Raw genomic sequence first — 14,742 nt, forward strand, 5'->3', positions numbered from 1 at the left:
TGGAGGAATCAAGCGCTCCCCTGGAGTTCTGCTGTGAGGTGCCACTTATCAGCAAATAAAAAGAAAAAGAAATGGGCTACACAATAGCCAATCAGAAAAAAAACGTATCTGTTGTATCTGGGTAAGATTTAATCCAGCAACCAATGAAAATAAAGCATCCTGGAATTGTGCGCGACTGATATCCGGGGGTGATGGATATGTCACTCTTGCCTGTCTTCAAAACTTTGAGAGCCCTGCGTCACACATTCACAAACATATTGCTGGAGATCTTCAAGCCACCGTTCATATCCATTTCGGCGATTATGATTGTATAAGTGAGCAGTGCATCACAGCCACGTATGATGAAGAAATACATTTTAAAATAAAAAGATTGCCCGACCTGGTTTCGATCGCTTTCACGCAAAATGAGACTGGACTCAAAGACGCGCAGACTGTGCGCTGCGCCACCAGATATTAGTTTCAGCTCAAGTAATTTATATATTGATCCATTAGATTTTGGGATCAATGGGGGTCAAAGGTCAAGGTCATGGAAAGGTCAACATCTTTTTTTTACCATAGCACGATACATTTTTGTCCAATTGGCATGCAACTAATGCCAAAATGTTCATAATTCAATGCCCAATCTTGTGATATGCGAAGGTATGCGCTCTACCGAGTGCCCATTCTAGTTGTTTATGTGGTTGTTACTGCTCTCAAATTATGTATAATTTCTTTCAGATGGACTGACTGTTGAAATTGTATTTTGTTGGTCACTCTTTACACATGACATCTTTGAATGTCTGCCCATCCTTGGAGAGGGCTCCCTCCTCTGTTGCTCTCCCTAAGATGTCTTCCCTTTGTGTGGTCCTTCTCTACAGGAGGGTCCAAGGACAGACAACGTGGTGGTTGTACAGATTGTAAAGCCCTCAGAGGCAAATTTGTGATTTTCGATATTGGGCGATACAAATACAATTTTATTGTCACTGACAACAAGTTAGGAGACATCAAGCTTAAAAGCTTCCCGTCAAATATGAGCAAAATCTATCTAACGGCTTTCAATTTCAGATGGAATTTCTTGTAGCTTGTAGAAAATAATCAAGTTGCTACATTGACATATTTGTGGTGGTCTTCCATTCCATAGCTCTCTCACTCTTAAAAGGTGGCTTGGTCTTCTAGATCGGAGACGCATTCGGACAACTTTCCTGAACTGTATTACCCGACCCACACTTGAATTTCTAAAGGCACAAAATGTGCTGACTGCTCCCGACAAATAACGTCAATGACTCAACTGAAATGTTAATTTGAATGTGCCCCTTGCATGCTAGTCTCAGTTAGGTATAATAAATATGCTTGAACCTGTGTTCGCCGCACTGCTAACCGCTCCATCATTTTAACTCTCTCCTCAGTCCGAGGACCACGGCGGGTAGCCAATCAAATTCCAGATGAAATCCTGCAAGACCCTGAGTTACAGGAGGCAATCAAAGCCCTGCCTGCAAATTACAACTTTGAGATCCACAAGACGATTTGGCGAGTGAGACAAGCGAAAGCTACGAGAGGTGAGCTTGGTTCTTTCTGAATACACTTAATTCAATTTGTGTGTGTGTGGGGGGGCGGGGGGGCATGCACGGTTTTAAATGGGAAGAGCAATTGTAGAATACGCTTTATTGCAATAGGGAAATTGGGTCTGGGTGGTCTTCGCTTCAGAAAAGCTTACTATGTATTCTGCAATGTCCTAATGTGGGCGAATGAACTCTAACCACGGAATACATTTCACAACTGATTTCAGAAATGAGATGCATTAGTTGAATTGGATCATATGCTGGTTTAAGTAACAAGAGAGTAAAGGTAGCAATAAACAATCTTTCCAGAGCTTGTGTATATATAAGATGAACAGCTGTAATTTATAGTTATACTACAGAGCTTGAGCACAAATTCTGCTTCATGAAATGGGATCTCTGTCCCCAAACCTTTTGACATCTTGATTCAAACATATTTATTTCATGCCGATGAATGTCAGTGTCCCCATAAGACACAGCTGGTTATAGATGCTGGTGCCACATTGTACTTTACATTGTACGGTTACTCGTACCTCATTTACAGCTGCTTCGCAAGTTAAAGAGTTGATGTCTGAGCACATTGGAAGCACGCAGGGTTGAGCGTCTTATACACAAACACGTGGGCAAGAATCCATAAAAAATGCCATCCTAGACGTGCATCTGTGCTTTGACCTACTTTTGAAGACTTGATTGTACGATCTGTAACCTGCAACTTCACCCTTCCAGTCATCCCACAGTGACTGGCGTTCAAATCGTACATCGCTGAACAACAGATATTCAACAATATAAACCAAAAGCAAAAACAAGAAATTGGTATGTTTAAGTCATTATGTTTGTGTTGGAGTGATTAAGGGGGAAAATAACAACCTTTGTTTGTCAACTTGTGTTATTGACGGAGTCGGAACGCTACGCTCACGCTGCAGCCGATAGATAACCAGCCAAGCAACACAGATGTTTGCGTGCAGTGTTACTGCAAACCAATACAATATATTTTTGTCCCACACCGAAAGCAGAACTTGGCCTCATAAACGACACAAATTTAGCCCCTCTGACGAGACTGTCCAGACTTCATATCTTTTGTTTGTTGGTGTTATTTAAGGATGGAGGTCATTAAAACTGACAAGCTATGGGTCACAAAATGGGATAGACAACCCAAATAATCAAAGCTGAACACAAATCTGAGTTGAATAGCTGGGCTTGCATCAGGATTGTAGCCTCAGGACGAACAGAGGGCAGAGTGGGAGGCTTCACTGACTTCATTGACACCGACTACTGCTGTATACAAGTGGCAAATCCATTTTTGCAATGTAAATACTACCAGGAATCTTTAAGGAGGAGTTCCCTATTCATGTTGCACCATCCAAGCTGTTTTTCAAAATTACAAAGTCGGCTGGGAAACTAAATTAGAATGGATGTTGCATACGGCACTCCACTTTTACCATCTATTTGTAGAGGTATTGCTGGTCTATTCTGATTATGATTATTATTATATTAAGGCACTCTCTCACTAATCTGGTGGTGTGAATGCTTGTACTGAGAGTTATGTACCCGATACTTATTCTGGTATCTGAACTTGCGCATCGGCCAATGCCGAGTTCCAATCCGATAACCAAATCCAAAATTTAACAGGTCTTAATTCTCTCTAATAAAAAAATCTTATACTCCTTTGAAAACCTCACCTTCAAACAACAGTATTTAATAAAGTTTATTCTCAAAAATGTATTGAAAAGAAAACATTTGAACACAGTATGATAACATAATAATTTACCGTTGCCTAATTTGTACTGAATTGCGCTTGAGAGGAAATATATCGTTATTCACTCATGTAAATGTAAAATTATGTATTCAGTCCTTCAAAAATATGCAGATGGCATACCAAGAGGATTTAATATTTGTTTTATACCCTTGTGTGGAGTGTGTGGTTTAGCTGGCTCTGCTTTTTTGTGTGTGACCTTTTTATTATTATTTTTTCTCTCTCTCTGAACTCAGAGAGCATAATTCACCCCAGTGCCTCTCCGTGTCTCTTTGAGTCCATCTGTTTCTTTGTCTTTGAACTCCTCCTTGAGTGTCATACACTGTGCTTTTGAAATGGAACACTGTGGAAGATACAGCAAAAATCATTTTATTTCAGCTGCCCAGCCTCCTTTTTTTCTGAGTTCAAAAATAGTCAAAAGTTAAGATAAAGAAAACAAACATGAAATTAGGCGTTAATAACTAGCTGCCTTGAGTCTAATGTTTTCTTGACAGAGAAGCAATTCTTTGAGGGATGCTTGGAAAATGAAATCAGACATGACATACGTATATAAACACAAGATATTTACTTAGTTTTCAAACATATTTAGCAATCGTATGTCGAAGAAATGTGCCAAATCAGCTGATTCATCACGCATCAGTCGGCTCTAATGGAAATTACCATAATGATCTCTTTTGTTTTACAACACTTGTTCAGCCTTGCACTCAACTAGTGAATCTTATTTGGAAAAACTGAATAATTAGACAAGACCTCTCGATACAGTCAAGAGGCAAAAAGCAGTGCAGCCTTCAGTGTTTTGGGGGACCTTGAATTCATAAAAGTGTTCCCCTGAAAGGATTGTGAAATGCCCGGGGAGTTGTTCTGTTTTCCAAGGTCTTCTCACAACTTAACTACGGACAATCAAAAGATTAACACACTTGACAGTTTGACTTCAGATGTTTCCTTAAGCTTCAAGACAAAAAGCAGCGGGTAGAGCATTTAGTTCCTCCTTTTAGTTTCCGCACTAGGTTTCCATGGTACAGTAACCTTTATGAGAGGGTCGGGTGTGGGAAAGTAAGAGTGATGATTGTATTAATAATAATATTGTAATAACACAATATTTAGAATCTTAAATTCAATTTTGATTTTAGAATTGCCTCAATGACAATGTTACTTACACGTCCAACGAAGCAACAGATAGCCCACCCCACTAAACAGACTCAAGCAAGTGGCTGGTGACTCGTTTCCTTTCCCATTACATAACGGTCCCTCTCGGGTATTCTCTTTGTGCGTCCCACAATAACAGAACTACTGTTTTTATTCAAAATGCCAAATATCACGCAGACTGTGGACTCCAAAAATGTACATTAAGTTGAGTCAACTCATTTCTAGGGATGGGTTTCGTTTTTTCTTTCTTTTCGATACCGGTGCTAAACCGGTACTTTAAAAACGATACTGGTGCCTAACCGGTGCCTGAACCGCTACGTAAAAAAAAAGAAGAAGCACAAAACGACGATTGACAATGACGACATTAAAAACCTCTTCGGTCATATTCCCTGTAAAAGCTGTTCTCATGGCCACACTGACAAAAAACGGATATCAGACTGTCGCGCTCGTAGCTAACTTAAACATGGTTACCCAACCCTACACATATCTTAAATCATTTCCACAAAAACTAAACATAACTCTTATAAATGTAGGATAGATGGTAGCTCTGTTGTGTTATACTTTATTAGTTATAATGTCTTCCTAATAAACACGATTCCTTATTTCATTCTGTCTATTCTGACCATTTTGATGTTGCACAACATACGTATGACTGACAGGCATTTCCACCTGCATGCACACCCACAAGTCCATACAATTGTATTTATATAGTTCCAAACCTTACTGGAAGTTATTTTTGGGCACCTTTTTAATATATAGACTGTACTTGTTATATTATTATTTACAGAGGAGAGAGATTGAGATGTAATCTACTACAGGATAAATAAACCCTGTATATATCCATATCCCAGTCTTCCTTGTCATAACCCCCCCTTTCGAAAATTCTGAGTAATCCTTCGGCTTTGACCGTTCAGTCTGCGAAATTGGTATGTCCAGCACTTTCTAAATTTTCCTCCTGTCTTTGATAGATTACATAATTCCACATGTAGCTATCTTGAAGCCTGTTCTAACAGTAGGTTTGCATATAACGGCATCATTAGACGGATGGGGATTGACAGTTCATGGAAGCCAACACTAGCGCGTTGCCTCTGTCAGCTGTGGCCGAGGTGTGCTCTGAAACCTTTCTCTGTTCATAAATGTGCCCTTTTCCAGGTAATGACCTGTCTCTCACTGTTTGCATGACCGCTTTGTGATCCCGTCACCTTTTTATCAGAAAAAAAGAAGTGCTTTCCCTCCTCCTCCTCCCCACACTGCCCCATCCATCCCTCCATCTCATGGCCATCCAGCCTCAACCTCCTTGGCCTTTTGTCTGTCCCGGCTTTTATTTTTTCATGCCGTCTGGCCCTGAAGTGTCGAATTAGTTTCAGGCCTAGTCATGTGAAAACACCGCTGAATTCAGTGTCTTCGAGTTGTAAGTGTCCACTGAGAGGTTGATGGATTTATTGAAGTAAGGTGCGGCAGAGTTAGACTGGGAGAGAATGTCATGGCTGATTGAAACAAAGTCTTTGTCTCCGGGTTCTCACTGAATGTATCTGACATGGTAGCCGGGACTGCATACTGAACCGGTCCATACCTTTATGAATGCATGGTTGTGATTATATCAAATCTAACTACATGGAACATAAATTACTGCTTCACAAAGGATCAATGGCAAAAAGATCCCAAAGAGCAAACAGCTGAACCCCTATGTTTTACAAAATTGCAAACAGACAAAATGACATTATTGTAACAATCAGCAAAATATGTAATTAATGGATCAGTCAACTAACAAGTTATTGAAATCTAGATATCGTTTATCAAACTAAATTGCCTAAAATTCTTTGGTGCCAGCTTCTCAAATGTGAGGAATTCCTGCTATTCTCTGATGAAAATATAATCTATTTGTGTTTTGAACTGTTGATCATTGGAAGCGAACACTTTAACACAAACACTTTGAATGCGTGAGATTGGCTTTTGGGAAATCATATTTCACCATTTTCTGATATTTTATTAACAAACTAGAACGGGCACTCGGTAGAGCGCATACCTTCGCATATCACAAGATTGGGCATTGAATTATGAACATGTTGGCATTAGTTGCATGCCAATTGGATATAAATTGATATGGTAAAAAGAAGATTTTGACCTTTTTGTGACCTTGACCTTTGACCCGATCGATCCCAAAATCGAATCAAATGGTCCCCGGATAATAACCAATCATCCCACCAAATTTCATGCGATTCGGTTTAATACTTTTTTACTTATGCGAATAACACGCACGCACACACGCATACAAATACACGGCAATCAAAACATTACCTTCCGCATTTTCAATGCGAAGGTAATAATCAAGTGCAACCAGGTGTCTGCCACGAACACTGCATTTATTACATTACATCTCATTTAGCCAACACTTTTACCTAAAGTGACTAACAATCAGTGCATTCAACCACGAGTAAAAAGAATAACAAGAATCAAGAGTACAATTTATTCAAGAAAGTCAAACCATGAAATGCTATAAGGGCCACTGAAGTGCTGCATTGAGAGTACAAACTACAATTACCCCCACCTAGACAATAAATGTATCATAAGCGGGGGTTTTTAGCGTCTGCTCCGGCACCATTCTGCTCGACTGCAGTTTACTGTGTAACACTCAGTGTTGACGGCTTAATGCTTCCTCTACCTGTTCTCTTTGTGTTTACTTCCGCTTGCTCTTCACTCTGCTGGCTTTAGTAGCCCCATTAGCTCAGCTATTACGACCTCTGTTGGCCAACCAGCTCCCCTCCTACAGACCATAGACTTTATATTAGAAGTTGATGCGGTCACTCTGACGTCACCTTTTGCTTTGTCGACTCCCATGTTAAAGCCTCATGTTCGGCATTGTGGTCGTCGAGAGAGTGTAGGGCAACCAACATTGTGAAAAATTCACCAACTGAACACTGTGAAAGGGTTAAAGTTTGATGATTAGTTAATGTTTTTATTATTATTAGTAGTAGTAGTCTTTGTTGTGTGCCATGTCACCGCACCTTATTTGCTTTCCTCATTAAGCTCCTCTCGGTCACTCTTGTCTTTTCCTTCGTATCCACTTCATGCTCTGATACTTTGCGGCGCTATACGTGTGAAGATCAATATCTTATTGGTGTCTGATAAGGAGGTGTTGCCATGTTTATTTGAAAAGCCTGTGTACCTATGCTAAATTCTCCATCTACCAGGTAGTATAAGTTCTTTGATGCAAAACACACGGGACATATTGCTTAAGAAATTCCCAAAGGACATTCAGAGCTTCATCTTCTTTGAATTCCAATAAATATTACCGACAGACCGACCGGCACAAACACCTATAGTTGGTGCTTTTGCCAACCTAAAAAAAAGTTGGAAAAGTTAACATTTAAAGACATTCGACATTTACATGCCGTAAAAGAATCCTTTTAACAAATTCTATGTAAGAAAAATCTCATTCATTGTCAATATAGCGAAAACAAAAAATGTTGTAAACATTTAATGAGTTTATAATGAGGCCAGTATTTTATCGTAACCTGTATGTTTATCGCTTTTTTATTATGTTACCGTCTTAACCTCTCTCTCCATTAGTGAAGGCTGTAACATCTGGCCACAGGGACCACAGTTGAAATTGACACATTTACCCCTGGGTGTACGGTTGCTGTACAAATAAATAAATCAAATGTTGAAAAGAAGCTTATTGAGCTTGAAAATAGGTGCAGCCCAACAGTTGGTGTGGTTAAGGTACTTATAATGTAATAAATGTATCGCTGTTTCATGCTTTATTAGCCAGTACAAGCACTTAAATGCACCACAACAGCCTCATGCTCCAGGACCACTGTGGGCTCAATTGATGTCAGGACGTTGTTGCCTGAAATGACATCATCACATCAGCAGGTCCATGACAGGATGCCGACTCACCAGGCAGGAGGCATCAGATACAGCCAGGTCCAATGGACCCTATGAGACGTGAAGTCACAAAGACTCCGGGGAGGAAGCAGAGCTCTTGGTGTGGAATATATCTCCAACAGCACATCACTTGCTGAAATAAACCGACACTGTGGTAGAGAGGAAATTCACCTGAAAAGACACTTTGTTCTGTCACTGGAGCACTCTGAACCAGTAGCACAGGATAGGAATAACACTGCTGTCCAGGATTTATGAAATATCATGTTTCCGTCACTCCAATACGAGTATGTAACGCTCTTGTTTGCCTTCTACTGCTCTCTCCAGTGGCCCTTCAGCTTCCAGAGGGCCTCCAGATGTTTGCCTGTGTCATCGCTGACATCATTGAGCGGTAAGGTGGTTATTTTGATCGATTCACTTATTTGAGAGTCTGTATAAGTAGGAAGCAGGCGTAGAAGTCAAGCCAGCAGAGTAGGAACTTAAACTGCCGCAGTCACTTGGTACTCATTACAAGAGAGAGAGCTTTATCCTAATTCCTCCATCAGGGATTCAGCAGAGAATGAGAACTGATGACGCTGTTTTGGGACAGAGTAGGTATCACAGCGTCCCCTGCTCACAGTTGGGGGAGGGAAAAGATATTATTCCTGTTAATTACATCTTGTTTCCGTTTGCATATGCCCTCGTGCACAGCGGCAATCTACCACACAGACAACCACAATGTTTTTTCCTTTTCATCCCGCAGTGAGAAGTGCTCCAGTGATAATGTGCTTTTTTTATGCTATGCTGTGGTTTGCTCCCACCCCGTGATGCATATCATGTATGCTCGGTTAATAAATAGTCATGCACATTTTTAAATGAATGACAGTTTTTAGTGAGGGTCTCAATGAAGCACAAGAAAAATCGGCCCTGTTTTTTTTTTTAATCCCTGGTTTTTGTCTTTGTGGTCTCATTTCACAATCATTAGGCTTCGGTTTCTCTGGAGCACTATCCGCTAAGTGTTTTCTCTCAGAAAATGGCTGCCATCATTAAATACCCAGAGTGGTATCTTTGCACAGGTGTTTCGTCAATACTAACCTGATTATGAGATGGACAAGATGAAGAATTGAGTGGCGAAAGCTGCCTGAAACTTTTCGGGCGGGACGGATATTTGATTTCACACAGGAAACTTGGTTCACATCAGTTCGACTACATTATTGGGTCTTTGTACCGACAAGGCTATATATAACTATGCCAAGACACATTTATTTCCCATTAAAATAAAACGTCGTACTCAGTGAGGTGTGTCAAAGTGGTTGTCTTTCCCCCTTGCCTTTATCTATCATGTCTTTTACTCCATGTCTTTTTGTCTTTTCTCCCGCTGTATCAGACCTATCACGTTGTCGATCCATCTCTACAGTTATTTCTACACTTCTTTTTCTCTTTTTTCAATCATGAGAAAGATGATGGAGTAAAGTTTTGATGTTCTGGTCTTATCAGTTCTGCTGCTATGAGTCTGAGAGCTACCGCTGTTTGCTGGATTGCCTTTTTACGGCATTCCCATGCAGTCCACAATTATACGTTTGAATTGTCACTGTCCAACATGAAGTCTGCAAAAATCGGCCCCATCTCTTCTTATGAGAGCAATTAGCAGACAGTAATTGCTTCTCTCACTGCATACTTTATTGCTCATCCCTCTGCATTTTTCACGTTCTCTTCACCATCAACATGATTTCTCCCTGAGATTGCGGCAGAGAAAATGGTTCTCACGGTTTCCCTTCATCAGCTTCTGCTATGTAGTTTCCCCTAAGCTATGTTGTATCTCTCCGTGCTGTCTCAGTAAATATATATTTATTTTTTCAATTCTAGTCATTTCAGATTTAACAGTTGGGTTCTTTGAATCCTGGATGAGCGTCAGAGCTTTTGTGAAGTACCACTTGCTGTACTGTGTCTTTCTATTTATTCATGCAATGTATATCAAGGGGCTAGACCAGGTGAACCTGATTCAGCCCTAACTATGAACACTATTAAAGAGGAAGGTCTTCAGTCTACTCTTAAAGTAGGTGACTGTGTCTGCCTCCTGGACTGAAGCTGGTTCCATAAAAGAGGAGCTTGATAACTGAAGCCTCTGGCTCCCATCCTACTTTTTAGGATGCTAGGAAGTTGAACTATAGCCTGCCATCAACGTACTCAAAGAATTAATGCTAATAAGCGGAAGTTGACTTGACAATTTTCAATTCAATCTGTAAAAGCACCCGCTAAAAATGAAAGGCTGCTACCTGAATTTCTTGTATTCTAAGCTTTCCTATTAAGGGGACAGAGGAGAAATGACCGATGTGTTACCACTTGAGCGAAGGGGATTTTGGAAACCGTAGTGTTTATCAGTGGTGCAACCAAATTATTATTTTTCCTTTCTCACACTATAATTTTGTAGCGAAATGCTTGCCGTGTAGAGCCTGGCTGTCATTAACATACGTGCAAACTTGTCACCTTTCGGCGAAATTCGCCATTTTTATTTTATTACTACTGTAGATAACTAGAACGGGCACTCGGTAGAGCGCATACCTTCGCATATCACAAGATTGGGCATTGAATTATGAACATTTTGGCATTAGTTGCATGCCAATTGGACAAAAATGTATCGTGCTATGGTAAAAAAAAGATCTTGACCTTTGACCCGATTGATCCCAAAATCTAATCAAATGGTCCCCGGATAATAACCAATCATCCCACCAAATTCCATGTGATTCAAGAAGATTTGACCTGTTCATGACCTTGACCTTTGACCCGATTGATCCCAAAATCTAATCAACTGGTCCCCGGATAATAAACAATCATCCCACCAAATTGCATGCGATTCGGTTCAATACTTTTTGAGTTTTGCGAATAACACGCATACAAATAAATAAATAAATACACGGCGCTCAAAACATAACCTTCCGGCATTTTCAATGCGAAGGTAAATATACCAGTCTCGTATTTATGGTATATCATATTGAATTCTGATATCGAGTATCATGATATGTATGGCAGGTATCGTATAGAAGTTATAATTTTAGGATCGTGACAACCAGGTAGAGGAAGGAACAGACTCATGGAACAGAATCATGTAACAGGCTCAAAGCTCAGCAGAGCACACGAGTCAAAAAAAGTCATTAAGCAACGTGGATGTGGTGTGGCGATAAAAAATAAGAAAAGCCCCCCCCTCCGTTGTCACCTTTTTCACCCCTCATGCGTTTGCAGGTATGCATTAAGGAGAGCAGCTCTGCAACAATAGCAGGTCGAAGTAGATTTGTTTTTTAGCATACATAACAATGGTAAACACATTGGACCAGGGTCACCATGAATCTGAGTACATACCTCAGCAAACACAACACAGGGTCTTTGCAAAAGCCTAAACCCATAACTTGGGAAGCTGCAGGGTGTAGCTAATGTGACACAAGAATGGCATTTTACAGTCACAACACGTCCAATAGCTTTTCCGGAGCAAACGGTGAATAAGGACAACACTGTCTGGTGGCTCCTTTCTGTATGAGCTCTGATCCTGTTGTGGGGAAGAAATTACAATATCTGTACTGAGAAGCTAAAGGAACTCACGGTCTTGGTTCAAGACAACAATCTCAACACAAGAGCTCAGAGTTTGGCTGATCCCTTCCCAGGTTCAACCTGCAGGTGAACCCCAACTGTCTCTGGTTGTTTAATCCCCCCCCCCTGATGAAACTGCTTGTGGGGGAGAAACCAGGATCTTCTGCCAATAACCCGGTCTGTTGCATGGATTGAAATGTAGCAAATAGGCATGCCAATCCTAATATGGATCTAGCATTAGACTGGAGGGTGGAATTTGGAGAGCGTGAGTGACGGTATCCTTTGAATGTTGGCACGACAGGCAGCTAACCTCATGTCACCGAGCTTATGTTGAGTGTTACGAGAGGTCCTAGGAGTTAGGCGGTTCTGGCATCACCATCACTGCCACAGTCCCTCGTATTCGGGGGCTGAGGTCCATATCAAAATGGGGATGAAAGGGCTAAGCTGCCCTCAGAGTAAGGCGCTTCAGTGGGAGGGACTGCTAAGTCTTAATGAGGACAAGCAGCGCTGATGTATGGCAATGCTGCATGTTAATACAAAACATACACCCTTTATATATGCACACATGGCAACACATTTCCAACTTCAAATAAACAAAATTAGACAAACTAAGTTGGCAATAGACACGTTTTCAAATTTCTTCCACTAGCGTTCCAGTTGTTATAATTGTTGGCGCCGCTGTCGCAAAGACGGCCAGATCTCGTTCTGAGCAACTACAACAACACAGTTGACTTTATTACTAGATTTAGCGACGTCTCAGATCCTCTTAAGAAGCCACTAGCGAAAAATTCAGAGACTCATTCAGACAAGCAGGGAGAAATCCAGAATGATAGTATGCTCATGACCAATGCTGCTCAGAGTAATCAAAGTGAACAACTCTTCTGCCAACAGCATGGAGTCTCTTCCTCTCCGCTTGCTCTGCGCTCTGGCCATCTCTCCCGCACTGCAACTGACACCACCATGAAGCTTAATAATGTGTGAAGACCTCCCTAATATGCAGATTAGTTCATTACTTCATCTTTGCGGCCTTTGGCGCTAATGCCAGCTACTTGCATCGGAAAAGAGTTTGCAATACTACACAAGAAACACTGCATTTTTGTTTTCCACACTTAATTCCGTCAACCATTTCCGCAACTGGGGATAGTAACTGTGAAGAACTTACATTGATACTCTTTGGGAACTGGAGATACAATGGAATACATTTTATGCCCACCAAAGGACCTCAGACTACTATCACGCTCTTATGGTGATAGGTGGTCCGCCAATCCAATATGTGCTTGAAATACCATACATTCCACTGGGAATGGTGGGGAGCCAAAAAAGACCAGTTTTCTCCGTGAAAGACATTATTTTTAAGGCTAATTTTAAATGTTGGTGTCAGTAGTTTTTGTTTGACATTACTAACCTAAAGATGTTTTAGGTTAGTAATGCTCACAGTGCTCCATATTATATATTTGTCTTTCACTGATCCCCACTTGATACTTTATTGTAGATTGGTCTGTAAATTCCACTAATACAGTACCTGTCGCCTAAATAACCATTTCACAATATGTAAAGCAGCGTTCAATTTATTTCACTGCCATTCTCCCTTCTCTGATTCTCTCTGTTTACATTCTCACAAATTCAAAGACTTGTGAACTCTGCTTTCATAAATAAAAAAGAGTAAACGTTTTCTGTATAAAAGAAAGAATGGGTGTCTTGTGCAGGCAGGCAGAGACGCATGTGCTGTCACTACCATATGTTGTATTGCCTTTGATGGTATGCCATCTGTCTAATCTTAGCTTTGAATGATACTTTTATGGACTGACCAGTATTTACTGCTGCTTCATTTGTAACAGTGGTGGGATATGAAGAGAGTTGTAGAAAGCAGGGAATGTGGGGATGGTGCCGTGTCTCGATCTATAAAGACACGCAACAATAGTGAAACATGAATAGATAATTAAATGTTTTTTAATTGTTTAAAAAAAATAAAAGTTAAAGGGATTTCCTATGAAATATATCTATATATCTCTCTCTCTCTCTCTCTCTCTCTATATATATATATATATATACAAATACACACACACATTATTTATCGTGTCACCTGCCAAGTATTTTTTGAAAGTGCCTGCTCTTTTCCAAACAGTTTCTGACGACTGTTTCTCAGATGGTTCGGTGTGACAAACCATCTGGCACTTCGGGTTAGGTTTCACCATGATTTTTGTACCTCTCCATTTTTTTAAATGTATAACCTTGTTTGATTAGAGTTCATGACAGTCACAGGTCCAATACAGTGACCAAAAAGTTGCATTAAAAGGTAGTTAAAAAGAGGAAGAACCACCAAGAGAAGAGACCGTTTAAATAAAATGTGTGATTAATTTGTGTAAATGTGTAAAAACATCGACAGTCACCAGAATATTAATTTTTCTGAGATCTGGCCTAAACCCACTCGCTAGTTAACAATTGCCTTAGCTTCGAGTTTTTCCGCAGAATAACAGTCAGCAAAAAATGTCCCTTGTCTTCAGACTACAGTATAATGAGGCCCACATTTGTGATTAACATAGAAACAGGAGTAGGAAGGAAGCTCTTCCAAAAATGGCCTCATGAATAAAGATAGTTTGGTAACTAAGCCTACGCATTGTCAGAGATGGCCAACCAGCCCCATCATTGTGAATAAAGTGATGAGTAAGGAATATGCAACTTGTTACAATCTCAAAGCACCATCATAAGTAGTGTCCAATATTGCTGAGCTGATCGAGTCTCAACACATCACCATCATTGTACTATAGTTACATTTGGTAAAAACAAAAAAGTGAAACACCACAACACATATGCATGCTTTTCAGCAATATTTTTAAACAAATGGCAGCCATCCATTTAAAT

General features: G+C 40.4%; 1 protein-coding gene across 1 annotated transcript in view; it reads left to right on the top strand.

The window, feature by feature from the left end:
* The window catches only part of dph1 (diphthamide biosynthesis 1), a 51,231-nt gene that overhangs the window by 693 nt on the left and 35,796 nt on the right, over positions 1 to 14,742 (top strand). Inside the window, exons 2-3 of the mRNA XM_056441244.1 lie at positions 1,386 to 1,535; positions 8,647 to 8,710. Coding sequence (XP_056297219.1) covers positions 1,386 to 1,535; positions 8,647 to 8,710 — 214 coding nt within the window. The remainder of the gene's footprint in view (positions 1 to 1,385; positions 1,536 to 8,646; positions 8,711 to 14,742) is intronic.

The sequence above is a fragment of the Pseudoliparis swirei genome, chromosome 20 (assembly GCF_029220125.1).
Source record: "Pseudoliparis swirei isolate HS2019 ecotype Mariana Trench chromosome 20, NWPU_hadal_v1, whole genome shotgun sequence".
NCBI classification, from domain to species: Eukaryota; Metazoa; Chordata; class Actinopteri; order Perciformes; family Liparidae; genus Pseudoliparis; species Pseudoliparis swirei.